Source organism: Tribolium madens, unplaced genomic scaffold (genome assembly GCF_015345945.1).
Source record: "Tribolium madens isolate multiple individuals breed KSU strain unplaced genomic scaffold, Tmad_KSU_1.1 Scaffold_91;HRSCAF=231;Tcas5.2_LG7, whole genome shotgun sequence".
Classification (NCBI taxonomy): Eukaryota; Metazoa; Arthropoda; class Insecta; order Coleoptera; family Tenebrionidae; genus Tribolium; species Tribolium madens.
The window spans coordinates 8,459,261-8,486,692 of NW_025401063.1; the positions used below are offsets into that span (position 1 = coordinate 8,459,261).

At 30.5% G+C, this 27,432-nt stretch overlaps 6 protein-coding genes across 12 annotated transcripts; 3 read left to right on the forward strand and 3 right to left on the reverse strand.

The window, feature by feature from the left end:
- The first annotated feature begins 139 nt into the window (after nucleotides 1-139).
- On the forward strand, nucleotides 140-8,897 carry LOC123010631. Of its 7 annotated transcripts, none has more exons than XM_044407674.1 (4): nucleotides 754-896; nucleotides 3,510-3,688; nucleotides 6,320-6,671; nucleotides 8,353-8,897. In XM_044407674.1, the coding sequence occupies exons 2-4, from the start codon at nucleotides 3,669-3,671 to the stop codon at nucleotides 8,845-8,847; spliced, it is 867 nt and encodes a 288-aa protein (XP_044263609.1). In that variant the 5' UTR covers nucleotides 754-896; nucleotides 3,510-3,668; the 3' UTR covers nucleotides 8,848-8,897. The 7 variants fall into 7 exon arrangements, with proteins under 7 accessions (XP_044263604.1, XP_044263611.1, XP_044263609.1 ...); XM_044407670.1 differs by having other exon boundaries at nucleotides 809-1,050; XM_044407671.1 differs by having other exon boundaries at nucleotides 809-1,037.
- LOC123010630 (integrin alpha-8-like) lies at nucleotides 8,209-11,959 on the reverse strand. The gene is made up of 15 exons (XM_044407668.1): nucleotides 11,857-11,959; nucleotides 11,759-11,807; nucleotides 11,614-11,700; nucleotides 11,271-11,566; nucleotides 11,116-11,218; nucleotides 10,868-11,068; nucleotides 10,526-10,821; nucleotides 10,308-10,471; nucleotides 9,900-10,253; nucleotides 9,674-9,845; nucleotides 9,417-9,627; nucleotides 9,295-9,364; nucleotides 9,110-9,239; nucleotides 8,986-9,063; nucleotides 8,209-8,932 (listed from the first exon to the last, which is right to left on the reverse strand). The coding sequence occupies exons 4-15, from the start codon at nucleotides 11,331-11,333 to the stop codon at nucleotides 8,888-8,890; spliced, it is 1,887 nt and encodes a 628-aa protein (XP_044263603.1). The 5' UTR covers nucleotides 11,334-11,566; nucleotides 11,614-11,700; nucleotides 11,759-11,807; nucleotides 11,857-11,959; the 3' UTR covers nucleotides 8,209-8,887.
- Nucleotides 11,960-13,292: 1,333 nt separating this feature from the next.
- On the forward strand, nucleotides 13,293-14,584 carry LOC123010659. The gene is made up of 5 exons (XM_044407729.1): nucleotides 13,293-13,411; nucleotides 13,663-13,800; nucleotides 13,855-14,027; nucleotides 14,076-14,211; nucleotides 14,258-14,584. The coding sequence occupies exons 1-5, from the start codon at nucleotides 13,355-13,357 to the stop codon at nucleotides 14,300-14,302; spliced, it is 549 nt and encodes a 182-aa protein (XP_044263664.1). The 5' UTR covers nucleotides 13,293-13,354; the 3' UTR covers nucleotides 14,303-14,584.
- On the reverse strand, nucleotides 14,235-15,396 carry LOC123010658 (translin-associated protein X). The gene is made up of 4 exons (XM_044407728.1): nucleotides 15,289-15,396; nucleotides 15,022-15,241; nucleotides 14,564-14,967; nucleotides 14,235-14,513 (listed from the first exon to the last, which is right to left on the reverse strand). The coding sequence occupies exons 1-4, from the start codon at nucleotides 15,302-15,304 to the stop codon at nucleotides 14,329-14,331; spliced, it is 825 nt and encodes a 274-aa protein (XP_044263663.1). The 5' UTR covers nucleotides 15,305-15,396; the 3' UTR covers nucleotides 14,235-14,328.
- On the forward strand, nucleotides 15,380-16,367 carry LOC123010660 (AP-2 complex subunit sigma). The gene is made up of 3 exons (XM_044407730.1): nucleotides 15,380-15,514; nucleotides 15,596-15,745; nucleotides 15,797-16,367. Exons 1-3 carry the CDS (start codon nucleotides 15,512-15,514, stop codon nucleotides 16,070-16,072), a joined length of 429 nt encoding a protein of 142 aa, XP_044263665.1. The 5' UTR covers nucleotides 15,380-15,511; the 3' UTR covers nucleotides 16,073-16,367.
- Nucleotides 16,274-17,075, reverse strand: LOC123010661. Its single transcript, XM_044407731.1, has 2 exons — nucleotides 16,640-17,075; nucleotides 16,274-16,586 (listed from the first exon to the last, which is right to left on the reverse strand). The coding sequence occupies exons 1-2, from the start codon at nucleotides 16,896-16,898 to the stop codon at nucleotides 16,447-16,449; spliced, it is 399 nt and encodes a 132-aa protein (XP_044263666.1). The 5' UTR covers nucleotides 16,899-17,075; the 3' UTR covers nucleotides 16,274-16,446.
- Between the last annotated feature and the right edge of the window lie 10,357 nt (nucleotides 17,076-27,432).

The following is a 27,432-nucleotide window of genomic DNA, read 5'->3' on the forward strand; positions in this document are numbered from 1 at the left end:
CTATTTAAAAAAATTATTTGGTAAAAAAACTCGTTTTTAATTCCTTTTTTTCAAAAATTATTCACCACAACCACATAGTTATAGTGTTTCAATTTTCATTCTAATACCAGCAGAAACCAAATAAAAAGATAAAACAGTGATATCAAGAAGTTTAATGTTGCACCAGAAGCTTTTATCAGTTTGCTGTTGGTCAGTGTTTGAACTTGTTCGTGTCATTAGGTGAAGTATAAGTGTGGAATACCAAAGTGCTTAAAATATCTGGCATTGTGCTAAATTTTTATTAAATCAAACAAATACGAGACAGACCTGAAAGAAAGTCTACAGAACCCCAGTAAAAGTAATCACATACATGTTTCCTTAGGTTTTCTTTCAAATTTAGATTGCGTGCAGACACTAGTTATTTAGGACGTTTAAAACAGGTCGAAAAACACTTTTCTTAGAATATCACTTATAAAAAGTGTAGCTGCATGTCATTAATCGAAAATTCGAAACTTTTCTTTTGATTTTGAATCTTACAGCTTGAAATTTTAATGCTGTTTATCTACTTAACCATCGGCTAATCTGATAAAATTCCCAGAATTTGTTGCGTAAACAAGCCAATTATTCGGTTTCTTTCATCAATTTGTTGCCTCGAAAAATAAAGCTTCCAAAAGGAGACGTCTACAATAATAAGCTGTGTTTTTATATAAATTGTTAATACCTCAATGATACAGGTGAATAACACAAGTTTGTAGTGAAACTGCTATTACAACAAAACAAGGCAAACCTCAGCCAGTGAAAGGAATAAGTTCAATGTCAGAATTATATAGGAACATTGCAATTAAGTCAGAGTATGAGTTATAGAAGTTGAATCAGTTTGTGTCTGACGTTGGCGCGATTCGTTCACGTTGGAAAAGGTTTCGAAAGTTGACGAGTGAAGAGTTTTTGAAATATTGTGATTATCACGTGCAGTGAAACTAATTAACGATTCAAATATCACACCATTACATCACTTTTTAGTTGGACTTTGATACAAACACAGTAAATTGAGTGCTCAGGTTCTTGCTATATGTAATTAAAATTTCCACAAATTTGTTTAAATGAATTAATTTGGTTTTTTAATAGAACTGAGTTAAAACTAAATTTTAGTAATGATCATGAAATTGTGATATAACTAGGTTATCAGGACGAGGAAAGGTCATCAACTTCCGTATCCCATCTCCTCATTTTGAATAAATTTTAAATTTTGTTTCAGAACCAGTTTTGAGAAACACTTCTTATCAACTAAAAATTACGACAGTTTAAATTTTATCAAAAGCAATTTTTTGAGTACGATTTTTGTAATAATATTTTGAAATTAATTTGTTAATTAACATCAGCAAATTTGTGATAACTGTTACTAAACATTTGGTTATTGGAAAAAAACTCGAACGCACCTGCAGACAACGTAAAGTTCAGTTGATGTCAGTTTTCAGAAGTCATACATAATTCTCTAATAACTTATTTGTGACACTGTGATGTTAATTTTCTCAATTAGATATTATTAGTAAGAATTAAAAAAAAACTTTTTTAATTATACAATGATCATTATTTTGTTGTTCAAATTACTTTGAAATTACGAAATCTTATTAGCATCCAAGTTATAAAATAATTATGTTATAAATAAAAAAAGAGAGTCATTTTTTAACTCCTTATTAATTCTAAAAGAGGAAAAATAATAAACGGTTTGTTTAAAAATAATCAAACTTCTTTAACACCAAAGCAATACTAAAATTTTTCACAGTATGTAACTAACTACAGTTATAACTGGATGTTTCCGGTGTTTCCTGTTGGTAACTACAGAAAAATTATATTAATTTAATAATTAATAAATATTGTTTTGTTGATTAACTCTGTCTGTGAGAAACTTGTTACAAATGTTTGTTTTCCCTTAATTCAGTGAAAGTAATATTGTTTCCTTTTCCGTTTTAATTTTGTAAAAAAATAGTGATATGTAATTAGAAAACTTTGGACATTACCATGATGTTCAAAATAAATAAAATTCAAAATGGGTATTGCTGACTTATTGAAAAATATAACCAATTATTCAATCCTCTATGTTAAAATTGAATTTTATCTACTCTTTTCTTCATGTTAAAATGAAATTTTATCGTCTAGATCATAAAAAATACATCCATTGTTGCATATCTGCGGTTGTTAATTGCTAATGATCTTTGACATTAAATTTCATTGTTGAATTTTACTTTGACTCGGCTGACGCCTCGACGCTAAATTGCTCTAAAAGGTAAAATTCAATTTTATCGTCTTGTATAATAAATAACTATTTATTTAAAGTAAAATACATAGTTGATATACAATAAATTTGAACAAATATTATATGATATTAAACATTATAATATAATTATTACACTTCAAAATACAAAAAGCAATAATCTTCTAGATTATCTAAAATTTAGTTGTTCCATCCAAATTATTTTTTAATTTTAAAACATTTTAAGCATTACCTTAGTTTTAAAAACATAATTTTGTATCCTAATAAGTAGGTACACCTGTTTTTCTCTTTGATTGTGAACTTTGTTTACATACTTATTAAATTTGAAATCTTTCTAAATACTTTAACAAAGAGTTTAATCAGAAATTCTTAGTTGGATTTTCTGTATAATTTTAGTGTGATGTGTCATCGTCATTGACTCATGTCTTATATTTCTTGCTAAAATGAATGCTAGAATTTTCGAGATTTGTGCAATTACTCGAGAATTAAAATATTAATTTAGGTATTTTTTATCGTTGTATTTAAATCTGTAATAAAATAGGTACATATTTTGCACCTGCAAACATATTTTCATAATTATTTATCGATTACTTGTAATGACAATAATTAAATATAAGTATTTACTGCTAATGTACTTAATTAATAGCCAATGAAGTAATTTACTGATAAAAAGACAAGAATGTATTTAATTAACATAAATGGCAGGTGAATTCATCAGACCTAAATATATTAGTTTTGTTTTATTTCTTTAACTATGATCATAAAATCGACTTATTTAATTAATTATTCTTGGATCTAAATTTATAGACGAGTGTAAACATCAAGTTGAACGCGTGAGGTTTTTCAATAGAAATAATAAATCATTGTTGCAACCGAACAAGATCTGTATTTTGCCTTAACAAATATTAATTTTACATATTTGTCCTGTTTTTTGGTGCATCATAAAAAATCAGTCAAGACGTGCTTTTTTAAAAACATCATGTGACATTTTTGTGTATCAAGATCTAATTTACTGTGACACCGTGATAAAAACACAATGATAAAAATTTACTATAATTTAGGAGTGTTTAAGACGTTTATAAATAATGAAGCGCGTCTACATTTTGTTTATTTAAAGCCTTAAGCTGCTTAGCATTTACTGTAAAATTACTGATATAACAGAAACACATTCAAAGTGTGGACCGATAAAACCACAATTAAAAATACCATGTCCAAGGTGAAGTAATGGTGTGACAATAATTCAATTTTTTGTATTTAGTTGGTGAAAATGAAATCGATTGTAAAATGGACAATTACACACTTATATCAACATTATCGTCATATCTGTTAATCACCTTTATTATTTCCAAGTGATAACGTTGAAAATAATGACAATTATGGTGACTTGGTGATGCGGAGTTGTGTTTGGTGAAGCAGAATGTGCAAATGCCTCCAGTAGTAAGTAATTACATTGCATTTAAGTCACTTTCAAACAGTGATTGCCACAATTAGGAAAATCCGATAAGCTACTTGTCAAATATTTTCGCTGAAAGTGTGACACCAACATCTAGAAATATTTGAGGTATTTCTATTCATACACCAGAGCAGTTACAAAAATTAAAAACGTGTCAGATAAAAAATCTTGTTAACCCATTTACACGTATTTCTTAGTAATTTGTTATTTAAATTGATTTTGTCTACATCTGCATCATAGTTTATTTGATTTAAAAATTTACACTCTATTTAAAAATTATTTTATACACCATAATATGTATAAATCATAAGTTGAGGAAAAACCAAAGGAAAACATCTATTAAAATTAATGATAAATTATACAGGGTGATTCTTAAATAGACCGACAAAATTTTATCCTTGATAGTATCGAATGAGAACATGGTGGAAAAAATATTTTAAAAATGCTTTGTTTAACCGTTCTCCAAATAAAATTTATTAAAGTTATTTTTGAGGTAAAGCGTACGCCACTGATGTGTTCCTAAACACTATTAGCACAGGTAGTGGAAACCGTGGTATTAATTTGATGAAAATGTACTTAATCATTGCAACAATTCATAAACGCCGTAAGTGGCACGGATCAAGGGGGTTTTGCGGTTTTGCCCCTAAAAGATAAACGAGAAAAGGGTACAGTTAGTCCATTTATTCTTGAAAAGCTGTGATAAAATTTCGTCGGTCTATTTAAGAATCACCCTGTATTATTTATTCCTTGTTTGGGTAGGGTGAAAGAGATTCATTATGGGATTACATTGTTTAAATCATTGTTTTCAAATGTGACATTATAAACAAGGACAACAAAAACTTGTAAAATAGATCTTGGTGATCTCTTTCTCAAAATTAATTGACGTTTTGCGCTAACTTAATTTTTAATCACTTATTCTTAAACTTATTTGGGGATCATCAGTATACATATTTTTTTAAATAAAGTACAAAGTGCAAAATAAGTTACTCGTATTAATCGGTTTTTCGACCCTTCCAAGTATGTAGGTTACTTTAATTTTTAAAATATGTACGTTATTTAATAATTTACGTTTTCAGACATTTTTGTTTTTTTTTCAAAATTCGAAAAATTAAATTACAAAAACCTTCATAACCAAACATTTACCTATTATTGTATAAATTACATATTACATTTTCAAATTTATTGTTTATTAATTTTTTTTTTAATTAATAAATTAATAAATGTAGAATAACGTAGAATTTTCAACCAAAAATGTTAAACTATTTCCTGTATAAATTTTCTTCAAGGTTGCTATTATCACGCTTCCTGATAATGTGCTTGTAGTTATTATCACACTCAATACGTAATTCGCAACATTTACCGTGAATTAAGACATGAGTTTTAGAAAACGAATGATAATAAGTTTTATCAACAGATGAACGAGAGTCATCTTTAACATTTAACAATTTTGTTGCCCAAAGTGTTAAAGCTGGTACTTACGATTTTTACTTCTCAATACATGACATACCTACATGAATGAGGATATAAAATAGAAATTGATTTTTTACAGTAGCTACAGATAAAGGATTAATATAAAAATATATTTAATAAAAAATTAGTTAAAAATAATGAAACGCATCTATTGTTTATTTCTTTTAAAGTACATATTATGAATTCGTTTAAAAAAATTTATATTTTCAATTTAAGTACATATTTTTAATTTCATTTGTTTGACAAATCAGTTTTGGACTATTTTGTATTGAAAACTTAATCAAAGTTGCCAATAAATGATATATTATGTATACCTATCCCATTTTTCAAAAAAAAAATGGTAAAACATCCTGTCACATTATTATCAGCGGAAGTTTTAACATCTATTAAAAAAGTGTAGGTGCTATAATTATGTCAGGCATTTTTGTAAACAAATTAGTTGAATATGTCCTACATTTACGTCAATTCAAGGCTTATTTTAGTTGTCCTTCAAACATAATGTACCGAGGTATTGAACTATCAACAAACGGATTTGAAATACAATATTATTACCTTCAATGTAAACTGCGAATGAATCGTACAAATTTTATGACTTGAATATTATGTAAATTCATTATATTTAAATAAAAAGCAATTTAAAAAATATGGTTTCATATACATATCTGTATTAAGAGCATGCATATTTTTTAAAAGAACCTTGAAACCATCAAATTAATTTCCGGCTTGAAACACCACAAATTAACATTGAATGCAAAATTTTCAAATAAATCCTCAAAAACCATGAAATATTTTTACCACAAAATTATAAGTCGCATAAGTAAGCTCCATACTTAATTGCTCAATTCTTGATGAAAAATAATTACCCCACAATTTTCCAATTATGTATTTCCTGTGATACATGCCAAGGAAATGAACCAACAATTTTTTCTACCTAATCGTTGTTTGATGGGGAGGTAAAGCAAAATAATAAGCTACGATTCACGCGTATAATTTTTTTTCAATGTTACCAATACGAATATAATCTGTTCTAAATTATTTATGCATAGCAATGGGTGTAGCTTGAGGTCATCATCTGCTCTCACCTTCGCGTGAGGCTGCCCCATTTCATTTCATGCGGGTCAAGTGAAACCGATTTTTTGTTACAGTTGCTTCGAATCATGCTACTGGCACCTCATAGAAAAGCGCTTTTGCTACGACGAAAGCATAGCTCTGTACGAAGTCCCCGAAAAAGAAGAAAAAAACAACAATTTCTTCGACAATATGGCGTTTTATGATAGCGTTTCTGTGATAGCTGGACGAGCGGTTGTGACCATTGACCCTTTGCCTGAAGAAAAACCCATTGTGCAACAACCGACGAGAAAACTGCGCTGGGAAAATGAAGTGTTGGGGCAGAATAGGTGGGAAAAGCTTTCGAAAAGCGTACCGGCCATTTTTGATGCAGCAAAGAAAGAGGAAGAAAAGCAGAAAAGTGAGGAAGAAAAGAAGACAGAACATGAAGTAAGAACCGGTCGAAAGGTCCAATAAACGTAACAATAAACCGAAAACTATCAGAAAACTTTAGACAAAACAAAAAGCCCTATCTCGATGTTGCGCATAATATTTTTGGGAAATACATATTTTGATTTGTCACAAAGTTCAAATAAACGGCAATTTAGTAAAATTTCTACCGTTTTAAAGAATTTAATAGGCATTTACTGAACGAAATCAGTAGGTAGTATTGACTTTTTTAATAATTAATATAATAGTTTTTAATAATTTCTGAAAGTGCTTTCCAATTGTATAAAACTCTCATGTGACTACAAATGAGTGTAATTTTTTCATGTTGGTAATAAAGTTTAAATATGATTGTGGCATTCCTGATTATCCTCAATAAAACCTATCAACTACGTGTCACAGAAAATACAAAGTTATCGTAATTTTGATCAATTTTCTCTTTAACTAATCTAAAAATCTAAAACTGACACCTGATATGAAGGATTGCCAATTATTTAGTTTCGACAATACACTTTTTTGTCACAACTAGGTACATATTTTTTACAACAAAATACCTTTATATTTATTAGAATTGTTTAATGGTGAAAAAAAAAACACAAAATTTCAAATACCCATTCTCAACCTACGCGTTATTGCATAATGACCAGAAGCCATTGTTTGTAGTGATATGAAAGTTCTATTTATTTAATTTTTGTTTTCTTATATTTTTTTAATAATCAGATACAGGGTGTTTCAAGTTTTAGGGCCGGCGCAAAAATGAATATTTCAAATTGATTAAAAAAAATTTTTGCTAGGGCAAACCGTAGAGAATTATATTAGACTTCAATTTGATGCTTTGATATTGTTCAAAATTTTTAGCGTATGTCAGTGAAACCCTAAAAACCAAATTTGTAAAAAAAATAATTGGAATATTTTCTACATGATAAAATTCCTTGATTTTTTCTGATGGTAACTGTGAAAATTGAATAATGTAAAAGTTGAGTTTGAGTAAGGAATTCTGGTAATTTATGGCCAAATTTGGGATGATGTGGTGCATTGACAATAGAGCGGAGGCTTCATAAATGTCATTGGGGACCTTTTCATTTTCTGGCCTGATTACCATTTATCGCAAACCGCCCATAAATTATTCCAAGTTTCAGATTTTGAAAATTAAAATGTTACTTATTCAAAACCCACAAACTTTTTTATTCTATTTTCAGAAATATCTACCACAGAAAAAATCAAAGAATTTTATGATGTAGTAAATATTCCAGTTAATCGAAATTCTTTTTCTCCAAATTTAATTTTTAAGGTCTCACTGTCATACGTACGATATCAAAACATCAAATTGAAGTGTATTTAATCCTTTTAATTTAATCGTTTACACTAATAAAATTCTTTTTTAATTAATTAGAAATATTTATTTTTGCGCCGGCCTTAAAACTTTAGACACCCGGTACAATAATCACAACCAAATCTCAGTCCTCATAAATAAAATAAGTTGATGGGAGAACAATCTTTATTAATTTGTTTCAGTCCATTTTTTAATTCATTTCGACAAAAACATTTTTAAGTAAATATTTTTCTGATACTTAGAACAAACATAGTAAAATATAATTTTTTTATTAATTCTTTTCTTTTAATTTATTGTTTTCATGTACAAATTCGTGAACTTATCTGTAAATAGTTTTTTTTTGTTTTCCAGCGCAAGAACAATGATAAATCTGATAAATCTCGCGACGCTGTCGACAAACCGAAACTGGAAACCTTGAAGCCCGAGAATCTCGTCCCGGAAATCCGGCGTAGGTCGTTGGCAGAAAGACGTCTATCGAAAAGTCTTTACTTGAAAATCGACCAACCGAAGGAAATCCCCATAATTAGACAACAATCCATGCCGAAATTCTACGTCGACACCCCTGAGGAGAGAGATCAACAACATACATCGATGTTTAGGACTCCCAGTTCGGCTTTGGCAAGTCCAGTGCCCAAATCCTCGGCCTTCGTCTACGACTTGTATTCGGTGGTGCAAATGGAGAGAGAAAGAGTGAAACATATGGATACTCAGGTTCCTGTGCATCGGAAGGAGTCCGACAGGTCTTCGAGGCTTTTGCAAATTAGAGATAAGATCAAGTTGAGGAGGGTTAAAAGCAGTTTGGGGACGCCGGTCACTAATCTTCCCCACAGTCATCAACATATTTAAAAAGCGTTGTATTTTTATTGTATATGGAATAAAAGTTTTACTAACAGTTATCATTGGCGTTTTTAGTACCCTCGTCAAGTGGTTCCTGAAAAAAATATTTTTTAAGTGTGAATTTTCTTTTTTTCTTTCTTAATTTACCTCTGAGTGAGAGACTTCCTCAACCAAAGTTCTCTCACTTTCCATTTTTTCTCTATAAGTACGCTTGAAAAAGTTGCACTAAAAATATAATTTGAAATTATTGTTTCTAATTTTTATTACTCACTTTGTATAAACCAAATATAAGCAATAGCAACAAGATAAGCCCCGAGAGCACTGAACAAATATAAATCCACAATGGTATTTTCACATTTTTAGATATGCCATAAATTTGAGTCGATGTTGATGTGTAAAACCTACATAAAATTTAAAAAAAAATCAAAAATGCGAAAAAACTAATCACCAACTTACATTTTTGTTCCATTCGTAAAATAAGCACTAGTTGACAAAATTAGTTTATTCCTAACGTCAAGTAGCTGTGCTAAAAATTGCACATCATTTTATTAGGAACGAAAATATACGAAATAACGAACCTAGAGAATCAGTATGGACGAGTATTTTTAGTGTAAAAACAAGATTTTGATTCGATTTTTGCAAATATCCCGTCTTACAAGTGACACTTCTACAATTTATTTTTGGCTCAAAACAGCTCAAAACTTTCGTGTTATTGATTTGAATTTGTGTTACAGTCAAATCCAACGGTGGTCTTTTGTCCGAATGATTACATTCACTCACTATACTAGACTAAGAAAAATGGTTAAAACAAATAGAAAAATATGCGAAAACTTACTTTAACACTTTCGATTTCCAAAAGAACACTTCTGTTGATGGTAATTTGTGGTATAAAAAATCCCAAGTTGAGATTAAGTGGACTAGGGCCTTGATTTTCCACAAAAAAGAGATGAGTAATATTTAAAAGTCTTTGGGTTTTATTTATAAAAATATTGTCGGGTTGTGAAACACTTTCAAAATGAAATTATTATCAAAACATGAGAAAACGAATTAGACAAAGATACCTGGTTATTCGAGGATTATTATGTGTCGAGATGGGAATATTCAACACGAGATTGTTATCAGAAGGATAAACGTCTTGTCCAACACTATCAATTGTTAAATTAATAGATAAAAAGGTCCATTTGGGCTGAATGTTGACTAAATCTAACAAGAAATGTTTTTCAAGAGTCTCATTTGAAATCTGTGCAACCAAACATTCGTAACTCCCATTTTTAAAATCACATTCTCTCAAATTAATCAAGCTGACTTCCGGTGGGACATTTAAATGAAGTCTAGTTTCATATGCTGGTTCCCCAAAATTGCTAATTGAAACGTTAATTCTTAGTTCGTTATTTACTCCTAGTATTATTATTTCTCTGAAAATTATTTAAAAGTAATTAAGCGACAACAAGCACATTTTAATTTTGTACGGATCGATTTGTTTTGTCGTGATTGTTAAATTTGTTTGGCAGATATTGTCATTTCCGCAATCATACGACACTGGTAGATTCAATCTTTCTTCTTGCCATATATGTGTTTGACCTGCTTTATATTGAAAACGAATAGTAAGAGGTTCCAGGTTTACGTGATTTTTCTGAAATTTAGTGATTTATTTCATTACACTAAACGCAAGTAAAAAACTGAATACTTGTAAACGGACGCTGTGTAAATTACAATTCTCTGAAATTGGTTTATATGTAACAATTTGAGTAACGTTGTGTTCATTTACAATTCTGTTATCTGCCAATATTAAACTCGTAACAAAAGTCACATCTTTGGTATTCCCATTTCTGTAAGTAAACTGCAGACAATACTTGATTGAAAAAGTTATTGTAGAAGTGAGTAAAGTAGATATGTTTGGAATGATACTAGCTGTGACATCAATTTGTATGTGTGATTGGAAATAAAAAACTTGTCCGGTTTTATAAGCCCCAATTGCAAAGTCTGAAAATTTAATTTTTTTTTAAATTTTAATTCCTTAAAAAAATACCGTTGTGTTTTTTATTTAGTGTATCAACGCCTTTAGATATTCCCAACCCAAAACCCCTTACAACCATTGGGGGAAAAAATGAGGCAAATTTCGAAGGTGCAATACGATGAAAATTATCATTTGAAAATCCGTCTTTACCACCAAGGTACAAATAAACGGCTCCTCTGCCATCGTCTTCGTAAGGAGCCGAGATGGCACAGTCTAGAAATAAATTTTATTTTTTTTTCTTTCAACTTATGTTTAAAGACCTGGAAAAGAATCGAGATTAATGTCTCCAAAATCGGCCATAACTGTTCCAAATCTTGACGAAGAAATTCCTGTTGATAACTTTACAGGAGGATGAAAAGATGGCTAAGATTTATTTAATTGTACTCTCATTACCTTGAATTTTTTTTGTACTTACTCCATCACCATTCTTCTTGTAAAAGTAAACACAACCTTCATCCCATGAATTGCCTGCATACATTGGGGCACCTACTAAAATATCGTCACCTCCTCCTTCATTGTGAATCACCAATAGAGAAGCACCAAAATAGGATCCGAATTCTTCCCCATAAAGCACCGACTTAATATGGACATCGTGCGTATTTGATCCATAAAAAATGACAACCCCTCTGAGGTCAGACCCTCTGGGGGCACCAGAGACGTACCATATCTCACTGGAATTTTTCACAAATCGTCCCCAAGCAACATCATATCCTTAAATTTTTTTAAGCCCAATCCTCAAACTTGGAAAACGCACTTACCGGAGTAAGAGTCAAGAGAGGTAAATCTGTGGTTTAGTTTTGGATATATTTGTATAGAATGCGATTTACTAGTGGTAAGCAAGGCACCTATAATATTTATTACACAGTGACTCAAAATAATGTTAGGGAAGTTATTATCACGAACCATTCCATTTATATTTTCCAGGAGCACCAATTAAAAGCTCATTTTTTTCCTGAAATTATATTGTTTATATTGAAAGCATTTTTCTCACAACATCACACTTTTAAAAATTTTAAACTTGAACCTGACTCCCCAAATGCGGCATCATAGAAGGGCGCAAAATTCTCAGTACCAATTTGGTCTACGAAACATCCAAGTCCTAAATTATTTTTTTATTTACATCACTTACTAAAGTCCTTAAGTGGTAACAAAAGTCTGGCATTTTCATAAATATTTTGAGAATTTTTAACTTGGAAACATCTTCCATTCGTATAATATATGTCATAACCAGGAGTTGTGATAAATCTTGGTGCACATGTCTACAACATAAAAATGCTATTCGTCATATCTATCAACCGCAACTGTTTTTACGAAAAAACTTCCTCCAATTGTCTCATCTCCATCTAACACCGACCCTAAAAAATCCCCATTTTTGCCAATAGGATAAATTCCACTTTCTCGTGAAATTCTCGAGTATTCTTCACATTTTAGATTTACTAGATTACATTTAAACAATGCACCTACTGGTTTACCGGAATATGTTCTTCGAGGGGCGCCAACAATTGCTCTAAATTTACAACAAATAATACTTTTATTCTGATATTTGTACTTACATAGGAGGGTTTCCTTTCTGAAGAAGAATCGAATATCCAAAATAAGAAGATGTATTATTAACTGTTATCATTTTTGTTAACGAATAATTGATTATAGATGCAAATGAAGAGTAATAGCACCAAAAAAATATCATTAAGGGTGTCAGCATTCTGTTGTACATCGAGTAAGTTATTATCTTTACGAGATGACCGTCACAACTAAAATGAGTGAACCATGATGATTCTACAGGAAACAATAACAGATAAAACAAAGGAAACTCACAAAAACTAAAAAAAAAATGTTACTTTTAAACATTTCCCTGTTCTCTGTTTATTAAAAACAATATCGTCCTAATTTAGTACCTACCTATTTATTATCTATCAAATTTAATACATTTTTATACCTGCGGGATATTTGTTAAGAGATGAGTATTTTATTATTTCATTTGAAATACTCAAATGAGAGAATTAACACTGGAAAATTATTTTTCCAACAGAAATAAACAGAGCCAAAATGCAAAATTTATACTCTCATAACATCGAAATTTTTATAGATAGTATATTTTTAACATTTTTTTTATGTTCCCAGTACCTATCTTACCTTACATTTTTCTCTGGGGCGCGGGTTTTGGCGCATTCTGAAAAAGAAAAAGTTAATGTTAGACACTTATTTTTCAATTCTTTCTTCTACATGGTTTTATACTGATATTTTTTAACGTAAAACCATTACTTTTCAAACGAACAAGGAATACCTACCTCTACATAATAATAATGTTCAACTTGTTTTTGTCAACTAAGTTTCACCCATTCATCATGTCATTACATTGTACTGAATAGAAATTTCTATACCTGTGGTTAATTTATAAACAATAAAAACCATAGTTCCTCTTTTATTAAAGTAGGCCATCATGACCAGCATCGCATGTACCAGCATCTCTGATCTTCACTTTTGTTTTTGGACACGAAAATGATGGTCCCAACGTTTGTTCTCATTTTTTTTATTGTAATTTTGTCAGAATTCAGCGTAAGTACCTAATATCACTCTAATATATTTACTTAATATCCGACAGAAGCCTAAAGTGTATATTTTCTATTTGTTTACATAATGAATTATAAATATTAATTACATAATAAATTATAATAAAGACTAACACTAATTTATTTTTACTGTATACTTTCTAATAAGAACGTCTTTTTTAAAAATAAGTATAAAATTTTTATAACAATATATTTAAGCGCCAGATAAGACCATGATTAATCTGTGTTTCCCCGAAGGTCACTGGGTTTTGTGACAACTCCACAAAGGAAATGGTATCGATAAAATTATACACCGACATCAAATATTTTATTCTTCCGACATCAGATGAACCTGTAGTAACATGGATGGACATTCAAAAAGGAATTTACCCGAATGTACATTTTTTTTTACTTATTTTTAAACAATTAACGTACCTAAACATGTTGTAGACATCGCATATTGAATCAAAACTTGACGTCGGAGATCCTATAACAATCTTTATTTATTTAAAAGATCCAAGCAATTTATATGACATTATGGTAACTGACTGTTGGGCCTTTGACGATCAAAATTACGAAACGGCCAAAAACAAGTTGCATTTAACTGAAGAACACTCCAAGAAGTAATTGACTACAAGAATCCAGCTTTTTATTAAGGTTTTTTATTTTAGGAAACGCAAACTCATTGATAAGTGGTATAAAAGTGACAAAATTAAAGGAAGCAGCTTGAAATGCTTTTTATACACTGACATGCCGTCCTTTAAATTTCCTGATAAAGATCAGGTGTACATGAAGTGTGATATTCAGGTGAGGGTTATTGAAACAAGGTAATTAATTTATCTTTTATTTATAGTTATGCTTCAAAAGCTGTGACAAATTTAAAAAAATTGTAACTTAAAATACATGCTGTATGAATTAAAAGACTCAGTAAAACCCTTCATCTTCTTCAGTGTTAATATCACTAGATTCAATAACATTAACCAACATGTGTTTCGGAATTTCTGATCCTCTAATTTGAATATTGTAACACACAAGTTCCATTTTCGCCAAACTTTGTTTCAGAACGTATATCTTGCGACCCATTTCTTTAGTGCCTGGATTTATAATGCCTACAATAAATAGGTATGTGTATTTTTGTATTTTATTTGTTAGAATTTACCCAAAAACCCGGAATAGATGTCTTTTACAAAATTACAAGTTTTGAAACAGTCGCTTACGTTTCCTACACCTAAGTTATTAATGCAACGTCTCATTAACTCCCCAGTAAAATCCGCAATTCCTAATACGAAATCAACTTGTGGAAATAAAAGACAGAATTTTTCACCATCTTGCTCATATTGAAAAGATTTGTTGATAAACTCCCAAGTTTCAATTTTGTTAGAATGTAAGAACTGATAAAAAACCAAAGCTTCAATGAATTCTTGTAATCCACTTGTATAAGCTTTTTGGTATTGATAAGAATCAAAATCTTTCAACAATGAAGCTATAGTTTTAAAATTCTCGTCTGTTATCGTTTTCAGTCTTTTGCAAGCTTCATCCAAAACAGCCTGTCTCTTCCCTTCTCTACAAATATTTAAATTAAAAACATTTATTATAAAACATGACAATAATATCTACATGTCAGTGTTTGTAGAGTGTAGCAAGAAAATGATGCGTTTGTTTTCAATTGTAATATCTCGACTCAACTTTACAATTTTTTCGTAACGATCATGTTTCTCGTCAAGTTCTTTCCTAAACCCAAGAAACATTTGAATCACACGGTTATTTTCATCAATATTTTCCAGTACTTGGCGCCCCTTCTCGCCAACCGTAATTTTCGATTTGCTATGTCTTGCATCTAAGAATAAATAATGTCATGAATGAAAATTTACGTTTCAAACATACTTCTATTTCTCGACATGATAATTATTATTGTTATAAAAACTGTTTAAAAGTTTACATATAAAAATTAAGAATATAATTCCTAACCTCAAATGTGACTGTCACACTGACAGTTGACAACTAAAATCCCTAGAGGTGCCCCAAAAATTGTTATCTGACTCGTTGGGAGGAGGTTTTGTTCAATTAAATAACAAAACCTGCCGATTTATTATCGAATATTAAAAAAATGGTAAGGTGGTAAGAGGTGCTCCACGTTGGTAGAGCGTCTACTGCATGCTTAATTCGATTCTAACTATTTTCCCAACTGCAGATTCGTTTTATATTAATCCAAAACCGGGCAGGCAAAACACGTCTAGCTAAATGGTATATGAATTTCGACGATGATGAGAAGCAAAAACTGATAGAAGAGGTCCATGCTGTGGTCACAGTTCGTGATGCAAAGCACACCAACTTTGTTGAGGTGAGTTGGCTGATGTACAAGAAAGGGGCTTGTCTCACGTCTTTTTTGTAGTTTCGCAATTTCAAGATTGTCTACCGTCGATACGCCGGCCTTTACTTTTGCATATGCGTCGACGTGAACGATAATAATTTATGCTACTTGGAAGCAATACACAATTTTGTTGAAGTACTCAATGAATATTTTCACAATGTTTGTGAATTAGATCTGGTTTTTAATTTCTACAAAGTGTATACTGTTGTTGACGAGATGTTTCTGGCGGGTGAAATTAGGGAAACGTCCCAGACCAAGGTACTCAAGCAGTTGCTAATGTTAAACTCACTTGAATAATTTTATCAAAAACAATATCATACAGTAGAATCTTTTATTTTATGCCATTCCTGTATTTTGTGTGTATATATTGACAATACAGGGCCGTTATTTAAGTCTAGTGGAAATATCGTCAAGATTCGGTGTTGATGTGATGTGTTTATTTCTTATTAATTTAATTATAATAAATTATGAATGAAGAGCCAACATGAACAATATAAGTACATTCCCAATTTTTATTTATTGTAAGTACAGAATTGTATAAATACTGGTGTTCAAACATAAAAGTTAATAAAAGCTTCAAATTTTAAAACTATTAAGTTTTACCTTATGTTGTCTTATCATAAGTTTGGCAATTAGCTATTGCCCTAATTGTAACAAAGATTTGGTAGCAATTAATGCTTTACGAAGTTGCCCATGTTTAAATTACTTGTTTTGTGTTTTCTGCTTGATAATTTAGTATCTATTTTAGGCAACTTAAGTGAGGGAACTGCGGTTTTTTTAAGTCTTGCCTTTTGTACTAAAATTGCGTCACCTACAATATAATTACCACAATACAGGTGATATTCATACAATTGAAGGACTTACTCCTTGCCAGATAATCTTCTTTTCTGAAATGAAGAGAACAAACAACCAAACCTGGAGCAGCTTCTTTCTTCATTAATAGTACTTCCCACAGTTTTTTCCTACTAACTTTTTCTTTTGTCCCCCAGGAATTTACTATTGTTATTGGTGGTTCGTCATTTCTCGGAAAATGATGAAAGTGCAAAGACCTGTTTGAGCTTTTTTTTGAGTTGCAACCAGGTACACAACAATTTGTATTATACGCCGTTTTGGTTTTGGACATTTTAGGCTATACTTAATCCAAAGAAAAGTTTTTTTGAATCGATGAGAAACCGCACACAGAAAATCAAATACATACTTACCTTTAAGCTTCCTGAAAATATTAATAAATTGAAAATTGTGAAAATGACTTTCCCACCTTTCAGCGACCGACGGGCCGTCGGCGACGGCGACGCTTTAACTTTTCTAGTCCTCTGAGTACTCATTTACATAATTCGCAAAGTTACCGTCAGAGTGCGCCCACTTACTTGAAATCGCTGAAAATCCTGAAAACTTCAGCAGGTAACTTGATTCCAATTCATCAACAACGTGCCAATAACTGTGATCACTGGGTGTTTTTTGAGGCATCTTTGAAAAAAACTTTTTCATTATTATCTAATTTGATATAAAATTCTTTTGAAAAAAATCGTATTTTTTGTAGGTATTTCTAAAATATGTTGAAAATACAATAGGCTCCATTAGCAAAAAAAAATTTCATGTTTTTAAAAAAGTTTTAAAGTCAACTTAAACAGCCAAATCTTTGCATATTGTTTACATAGTAATAAACATAATAACAATTACTTATTCCACATACATCTTATTTTTCTAGTATCTACCTAGATATTTTAACAAATTGTAAAAAAAAACAGTGAATTTTCAAGGTGAAGCCAGCTTCATTTTATAACAATTTCCTCTTGGTCGGTATGAAAATTTTACTGCGATTTGCTCAAAATTCCATTGTTCCCAAATTCCTCAAAATTATGCATTTTCAACCGATTTCAATATGCATATTTAGCACTCAAAGAAAAACACAGCACGCCCTCTTGTATAAAAGAAAAAAAAAAACATACGGAGTGTAGGTACTTAAGTAAATAAAATTCAACTGATTTTAAAATAAGAATGTCAATGTGTGTACTTACCTATACCTGTGACGTATAGGAATCTGTGGTATAGGTAGGTATACAGGCTGAGTCACTTATAATAAAGACCCTGACCGATTTTTAGACGCAACCCAAAATACATTCTCACTGTCAACTTTGCTTTTTTTACGTTCGAAAAATTTAGTTTATTAAATTTAAATCAAAGTAATTGTTGATATGTCATTAGTTAAATTTGACAGTGTCAAAAATTCCACTTTCTTCTTCTCTTGAATTCAAAATGTACTAAAACGATGAAAAAACGACATGATCTTGACAAATGGAGAATGCCACATATGCTGTGGCTGAATCTGTACCGTCAAAGGTACACTGTACACCGTAGGATTCCAATTTATAAAAATTGTCAAAACTATCACAGGTATCTATGTTTGTACCTTTGAAAAATGTCAAACAAAACATTAATTAACGCATAGTTTTACCTGAGAATGTATTTTGGATTGCGTCTGAAAATGGGTTGGGGTCTTTATTATAAATGACTCACCCTGTATTTAAAATATATTCCTACTTTTTTTAAAATCAAATCGAAAACGTTAACAAAAATTTTGTACTCTTAACTTATTTTGAAAACACATTTCTTCTATGAATTAAAAACCCAATTTGTTTTCTCAAATTTCATATCAATTTGTTGGTCATATCATTTTACTTAATGGTCAAACGTTACTAAGTTTTTTACTGATTTGCAATAAAGAAAAAATATTGCGGTCTTAATCATAAACGTTTATGTCGGTATTAAATCTCAACCTACTTACACAATACACTTAAAACTGTATTATACACTCTTTCTATTAACATATTTCGACCTACAGTTGGCTATGTGGGTTGTTTACCACAAAAATATAATTAAGTTATCCTCTGTAGCTATAAATGATTCCTTTTCTGTTTAAATGTTGCCAGCGGCACCATCAAAAGGACATCTTTTCGCAAACATTTTGCTATTTCCTGATGTATTACACTTCCATAGGTCATGTTTAATTTCCTTGATGCACAAGTAGGCGTAGCCTAGTCGTATGTCATTTTATTTGATGTACAGCTTGCTAAGTCTCCTGTGACAAAATTAAAAATGTCGGCGGCTCTTTTGAATAACATCAATCGAGTAGAAGAAGCTCGTTGGCATAAGATTATAATTATCGTTATTACATTGTCCACATTGGCGCTTTTTATTGTATGAATTAGCACCATTGTAATTAAATTTTTCAAATGGAGTAATGAGACAAGATAATAGCTACTTTTTAATTAGCTATTAATCAGGTTTTTGCTTAGTGATTTAAATTTCCGTGGCTGTTAGTGGCTCTTCTGTAAGTTCGGTTTACCAAAGCGGAGCCGCCACAAATAATTAACGCACATGTGAAACTGATACTTTTAACTGAGACGACCAGAGTTTGTTCTTTTTGCCACTCCATTGGTTTTAATTGGGTATGCCCACACGAGTCGTGAAAATCGACAATTTGTACTTACATAAACTGCAAATTTAGGTTTTTATATTTTATGATTTTGTATTCGTATAAATTAATTAAAAATGACAGGAATTTTCTATGTGCCGGGAAAGGAGGATATTGAAACCAGCATATGTCGGACTTTGATGAATTGGGCCTGCGGCGCCCCTTGAAGTTCGACTTTGACGGAATTTTTGTCAGTGGAGTAGGAGGAGCGACTTATTTAAATTCCCGTTAATAAGATACGTTTTTCTTGTTGTTCGTGGTTTTTCTATGTGGTGTTGCCAGATGTTATAATAAATAATGAAATTAATCTGTTGAAAGTACGCTTTCATCTACTGTGTTTCCGCAGTATAAATTTCAACACATCCATGATCAATCATTTGAAAATTCAAGCGTGGTAAATTTGTGTCTTGGGAAGCGGTGGCTAGAAAGGGGACATGATTTAAAGTACTTACATTTAATTTTTTTCGACACGAATCCAGATACAAAATGATCAAAAACTGAAGTACTCGTATCTTTTAGTTAGTGTCTTCTAGTTTATATCTGTTTCATTTTCTTAAATCTTCTTAATTTTTGCCGATACCTTGAGATAGTAGATGCTGGATGATTCAAAAGTTTTGTCAAAAGTTTTTTTAAGCTAACAATATTGGTTGGCCCGAATTTTAGTTCAAAACAACATACAACAATTCCAAATACATTTTTTTGCAGGTTTTTTTATTATTTTTATCTATAAAACAAAATTTTCTAAAAGCATTAACATTTGTGGCAGCTTTTTGTACATTCTCTGTGTATTTGTAACACAAATTTTATAATAACTTGCCTGGCTGTGGAAATGAGAACATTGTGTCTTACACTCTGACGATTTGCTCAGTCCTAGTAATTATCTATAAAATGAAATTAAATAACAATATAATAATATTTATTTTGAAAATATACCAATAACTTATTCTAACATCAGCAACAAACACTTTTTAATTTATTTAAAGAGAAATTGCTCTTTATTAGTAATGCAACAAGGTTTAATAATTTTTGTTATTCTGATGAATATTTATTTTTGAAACTCAAAACTATATTGCTCTTCATTATCAAAATTAAACTCTTGTTGTGACAAAATAAACAATTTGATGAACAAAGAACTACATTGCAGTAGGAATTTGTTATTTTATTACTATTGTCTTAGCTTTTTCACATTTATAATGACATAATTATGAAAAAAAATTTTAGCCATCAAACTGGACAAGGCCATCAAAAAATATAACAAATGTTGGCAATATTGGTTATCACTGTTATCAGTTAACATTTGTGGTTGACATTTTTTAAATGACAAGCGGTTTGTTTTTCCAGCAAATATAGACAGGGTTATTCATAAATATGAAGCAATATTTGAAGACGCTTATTTTTATCTTTTTAATTTAGTTAATAAAATTTAGTAAAAACTGTTTAGTAATGGGATCTGGATTGGATTAAATGTTTGGATACCTTTAGGGGGTCAAAAATGTCCTATAAAATGATGTTGATTTAAATAATAATTCGTGTCCGATCTCTATTGAGAAGAATTTTACAGCCCTCGGAATGTGGGTATGGAAATTTATTTTTTTTTGTAATAAGTTTGGAACCATTTGAGCAAATATTATAAAATTTGGAATAGTTACTTGCGAGAACATACCCTTTAGGCTAGTAATTACGAAAACCGGATACATCTACTCAAGTTCCGGTTTCAGCAGTTGCAGGTCACATTTTCTGTATTTTTCCGTTTTTTTGGCCTCTTGACACTAATTTTTTATTGCTTAAATCTAAAGAGTAATCAATTTCAATTCAAAAACGCATAACCTTTTATACCACTAAAATGGACCGTTTTAAAGATATTTTAATTTAAAGTGAGGACTGCACAACACTGAAAGCAAAAAGTATGAATTCATAATTCATTAAAATAACAAAAAAAAACTAAATTTTTAACACTTACAACACTATATAACAAAGTGCTCAGCATTTCGGGGGGTTTTTGAGGTTCAAATATTGCTTCATATTTATGAATAACCCTGTATATTTGATGAATAATGTTTTTAAATTTGGGGTTAATTTAATAATTTGGGGTTTAATTTGGCCTTTGCGTTGCTAACGAAGTACATGTAGGTATTAATTAATTTAATAGTAACAATTAGATTTTTTTTGAACTTTTGAAACAATTTAAAAAATAGTGTGTATCCCACGGTCAGATACTGTTCTGCGAATGCTTGCACAGTTTCTGTTTTTTTTTGAAATTTTAAATGGTGACCTCTTATTTTTATTGTATTTTTGAATTCGCCTCTCCAAACTGAGTAAAATGTACCTAGTTGTTAGTACTTATCTGTCATAGTTTTTGACATATGTCAATTTTTTGCTCAAAATTTTCATTTGCAAAGGTTTTTCATCACAGCTCTTGAACCGTTTGCGATAAGTGAATAATTTTTTTTGCATTCTATAACCAAAGGTTCGAAGAGTTTTACAAAAATTTTCAAAATTGTCAACTGACAAATTGCAACGCTTATATGATTTTTTGAAAATGATATTTAACAAACAGCTATAACTCAGTTTTTTCAAATAAAATGACCCCATTTTCTCAACGGTAATCGAAAGTACGTCGATTTGTAGAAGGACTTTTATCAACTTGTTCTATACCCATCTCTTAGAGTTTCTGAAATAATCACGAAAAACATGTTTTGTTTTTTTCTTTTTATAGTCAAACACGTAGGCTTTGGAAAATGATCAATACGTATTAAAGATGTCTACACAACACCCATCCGGAATTACGAAGAATTGAGGCAGGAATTGAGGCGGCATTTAACAATCTTCAACCAATTGAAATAATGGAAGCCACTCAAATCAGTTCACCATCGAGTTTTGGACTGTTTGAAAATGGTAAACATATCGAACATCTGTATTAATTATGGTATATCTTTATTGTCTTTTTCCAAAGCCTACGTGATTAACTATAAAAATAAAAACAATATCATGCTTTTTGTGATTCTTTCAAAAACTGTAAGAGATAGGTATAGGACATTGATAAAAGTCCTTCTACAAATCGATGTACTTTTGATTGCCGTTGAGAAAATAGAGTCATTTCATTTGAAAAAACTGAGTTATAGCTGTTTGTTAATGATCATTTTCAAAAAATCATACTAGCCTTGCAATTTGACAGTCGACAATTTTGAAAATTCTAAAAAACTTTTCGAACCTTTGGTTATCGAATGCAAAAAAAATATTCACTTATCGCAAAGGGTTCAAGAGCTGTGATGTTTTGAATGAACCCCTGCAAGTGAAAATTTTGTCCAAAAAATTGACATATGTCAAAAACTATGACAGATAAGTACTAACAACTAGGTACATTTTCCTTAGTTTAAAGAGGAGAATTCAAAAATGAAATAAAAATAAGTGAGTACCATTTAAAATTTGAAAGTTGCCGCCAATTTCTCGTAGTTCGGGAAGTTCAGCCATTTTGAAAATAATTTAGTTGAACTCAGACTGGTTGATTTGAGTTGTGTAAAAAATTCCAAATTCCTATCTGCATTAGAAATTAAAAAGTTTATAATGTAGGCCCTAAAAGAACCACCTTGTATACCTACCTGTATAAAAAAGAACGAGAACTGCTGTTTTTATATAAAATCGCTTTCCTACCTACATAAGCATGCAGAAATATCTTTTGTAGTTTTTTAATTAAGTTGGAAAAGTTTGTTTTATGTTAAAAATACCGAGTTAAAATTTATAACTGTGCAATAAAAATAAAATGTTTCTGAAAGATTTATGGCGCCGGTTTATTTATGTCATTGTGCCCAAACATATTAATAAGTAGTAATTTCCAGATAATTATGTAATTACACATAGAAATGTTCCTATAATATAAAACTAGGGAGATATCTTTTATCTCAATGTCTTTGTACTTTCTAAAAAACAGATGGTTTGCGGGAAAAGCATGAAATAGTAGGTAAGTACCGATGCAATTATGTCTTGAAAATTAATTTTCGGATATTTATTTGATCTTCTGTTACTCAAGAGGAGAATATATCATTATTGTTTTACATAAAATCAAGTTTAAAATAGAGAAAGCCTATTTCGTACAAAAATTATGTTATTTAATTTAATTTTGAAATACAGTTTATCAAAAAAAATTATTACATTAATAATAATTTGTTTTGTTGTAAATTTCATCTTATTAATGCATATTTTTCTTTAACAAATGGTTTTTGTTAAATTGTTTGTTTATAAAACTAAACATTTTTATGTAATTTAAAAGTGTTACAATTATTAAATAATAAATTTTGTAGCATAACTAAAATATTTGAAATAATTTTGCCGTTTTTTTTCTTGCTTTAATTAAATAAATAATTTTGCTTTTTTCAATGACAATTCCAAAACTACTTAATAGAAAACTTAGGGCCGGTTTACAGAACGTGTTAATCACAATTAAATTTTAAGCTTGACGTTTGTCAATGCAAAATAAATGGCAACTTAATTCGAATTAGTTTAATTATGAAGTAAACTTTAATTTCGCTTTCTGCTTAAAGAATTACACCACCACTCGTGGTAAAGGCACACGTGGAATTAAACCTTCTTCTCGAAAATAATCAATGATGGTTTAATTCATTTGTTGTTTTACATAAAATCACGTTTAAAATAGAGAGAGCCTATTTCGTTCAAAAATTATGTTATAGTATTTTATGTATCAAGTACGCAAAAAGTTGTTTTAGGGGACGAATCGTGAGTCCCCTAAAACATTTTGCGTACGTGGTGCATACATAATTTTTTGGTACCAGCTCTGCAAAATATCTTCTGAAAATGTGAATTATTTGAATTCTGAATCGTGAAATGTGGAAACTGTGTGAAAGCGTAGTAGGTGTCATGACGTTATTATGGCAACCAGTTGTTTATCGAAAAAACGGTTGTGTTGAAAATGTGTGAAGTTTGGGCGTTCATTTCCGAAAAAGCAAAAATAATTGTTTCGGATTTGCTTCGGCGAAGTCTAAAGCCCAGTATGAAAAACATTATGCTTCGTTTCGTGATTGGAAGCAGGCAAATGGCGTGACTCTCGTGAATGAAGATGTGATGTTGGCCTATCTGGACGAAAAGGTATGCACTACGGTGTTTGCATCCTGCAGTGAAGAAAGTGGCAGCTTTGATCATGGGACAAAAAGAATCAGGTGCATCAATTTCATCTGTGGCGAATTCTGTTAACGTGGTTGCATCAACATCGACGTCAGTAGAATCTTCAAACAAATCCATCACTTCAAATCTGAAAAACCTAACTGAAAAAGGTCTTTCTTTTTCTGAAAATAGTTTTAAAAATGCCAAAAACTGTAATTTTCGTTTCCATTTCTCAATGTAAATTTATTGTTAATTTTGCAATAAAATCATGTTTCTAATGTGTTGCTAAGTTACCTTTCAGTCCGCTAAAATGGACAAAAAGTACTAGGCCGCTAAAATAGCATTTTGCGGACTCAAATGAGTTCGCTAAAGTATCATTTTGCGGAGCGTGTACCAAAAATTAATTTTATTTAAAAAAAAACAGTTAAAAAAAATTATTAAGTTAATAATGATTTGTTTTTTCATCAATGTCATTATTAATGCATAATTTTCTTCAAAAAAATGTCAATGCAAAATAAATGGCAACTCAATACGAATTAGTTTAATTCTGAATTAAATTTTTATTTCGCTTTCTGTAAACCGGCTCCTAGAGATAATTTACGATCCTGCCTGCTTACGGTTAGAAGGGTCGGCATCCAGCAGGGGTTGGTTTATTGTGGCGTCATTTTCATTTTGTTCGACTGTACATTAGAGTGAATGAATGATTGAAATTGACTCTCAGTTTGTATTTTAATGGAACATTTAATTTTTTCTGTTCATAAAAATTAAAAATTTTGATTGATTGAAAGGTTAGACGTGATTAAGGGGTTGATCGGTGTTGTGATCCATGTCCGCCTTGATGATCAGGTCAAGCGTCCCATGACGGTCCCATGCTTGGCTGGGATTTATCGGCTGGATGCATGCACGTGCCAGACTCGTACACACAACTTCAAACAGTTCTGTCACCACCGTCGGTCACACTCTCTGACCGGCGGGGAAAAAAGACTAACAAGACCGAGGATTGACATATGAGCTTTAGGAATTACGCGACTTGAATTAGCCCTCACACTTGCCAAGACTTGCTTTTCACCTAAAATCGTCAGCAGAGAACTGTAGGCACTATTTCGTAAATTAGAAAGTATAATAATGAATCAAATTAGTTGGACTATGAGTCGTTTGCTTATTTTTGAATTGGCACGATTTATTCGTTACATAAAAATAGATAATTATTTCCGTAGCAATTAGAAGTGGGCTTGAATATTAAAAACGCTTTTTCCGTTATAAATTAAATGCTAGGGAAAGCACAGTTTGGCATTAATAAGTAAGGAACACGTGACGGACGAACGGAAATGGGCGTATCATACACAACTGAGACATGGCTAGTTAGGGCCCCTAGCATCCGTGTAACAGCGATCATCAGGACACTTCATTTCATTTCCCACTGGTCATTTACTACTGTCACCAACACCCACATGAATCGAAACGCTCCATACAAACTTTAATATGTATCTTCAAAACGGTGAAACAAAAAATACTTTATTTGCTATTAATATGAGATTAAATGAGACCTTAAAACCATCCAAAGCAATTAGCAAAATTTTTAACAATTTTATACTGCTTTTACTTTCAATGTATGTACCTACGTCTCTATAATTTGATCAGTGGCTGGAAATATCTACAGTATGTCCTCGGATTGGGTTTACAAAAGGAAAACATTTTGATTTGATTTTACGCCAAAACTGCAAAGGAAAATCATTTTTTGCTTCACCTGAATTGAGCAAATCTGTACTTAAACTTCATTATTCTGATTCAGTGAAAAAAAAGTAAATTTTTCTCTTGATTTTCGATTTATAGAATGATTTTTCTCTGCCTTTTAGTCCTATCACATTGGCGGTTTTATTTATTTGACAACTATATTATGACACTTTGACAATTAATTTATTAATTGAATAATGATGGTTCTTGTTAAAAATGACTTTGTTTCTTATCCTATAAAGCTGTTTTTTTGAGTTGCCATTTATTAAAATTATGTTTTTCACAAACATTTTTGTTATATTTAACTTGTGTAAACTCATTTGTCAAAGTGACATGATTGTCAAAATAATAAAACCGCCAATGTGATAGGACTTAAAAAGCAGAAAAAAACTAATTTTTCTTTCTACTGAGTTAGAATAATGAAGTTTTAATTACAGATTTTCTGGTTTCAGATAAAGCAAAAAATGTTTTTTCTTTGCAGTTTTGGCGTAAAATCAAAGATAAAACTTTTTTTCTCTCGTAAACTCAATCCGAGGACATATTGTATACTAAATAATTGAAAAACTTTAATTGTCAAACTATCTGGGCTTTTATTCAATCTGTAAATTGTTTCAAACTAAGTTTAGTTTTTACTACGAATCATTGAAATTATGATTTGAACTAATCTTTTGTTTTGATAACTAAAAACAATAAAACTAATCTTTCCTTCAATACAAACTCGCGCCGTTTCGAAACGTGCGACTGATTTTCTTCTCGATTGCACCTACATACTTGTAGATAGGTAGATATATAAAAAAATACATACATTTTAATATAAGGGTTTGAAAATTATATCAATTTACTAAATGTGAATTAAAAAATAAGTATAACATTTGCTTGTTTGTTTGTAATATATCTCTTCGTACTTACATATGTAAGTATATGTATGTATATGTTATAGGCAAAAAAATATATGAATGTCAAATCTTGTACAACTTATTATGATGTTTTTTTTTTTAATTTGGCGTCAAAGCTATCTATGAAAGTTCGATTGTGAACGAACCATCGTATTGATTGAGATATTAATCTGACATTTGACACCTCGTCGGGCGTATTAAAAATTGTGGTCCGTTCACAACACACTCATACCAGTCATATCACCGCCAGCCATGACGCCAAATTTAAATAAAAAAGATATAGGCAAAAATAATAAGTAAAATATATCTAATAAATACCATCAGTCGGTATAAATTTTGTCTTTTTGATTGTATTTTTTTTTAATTCTGAATATTTTTTTTACATTAATACTTACCTGTGGGTACAGGTGTGCTCAAATGAAAGCCATATTTCGGGA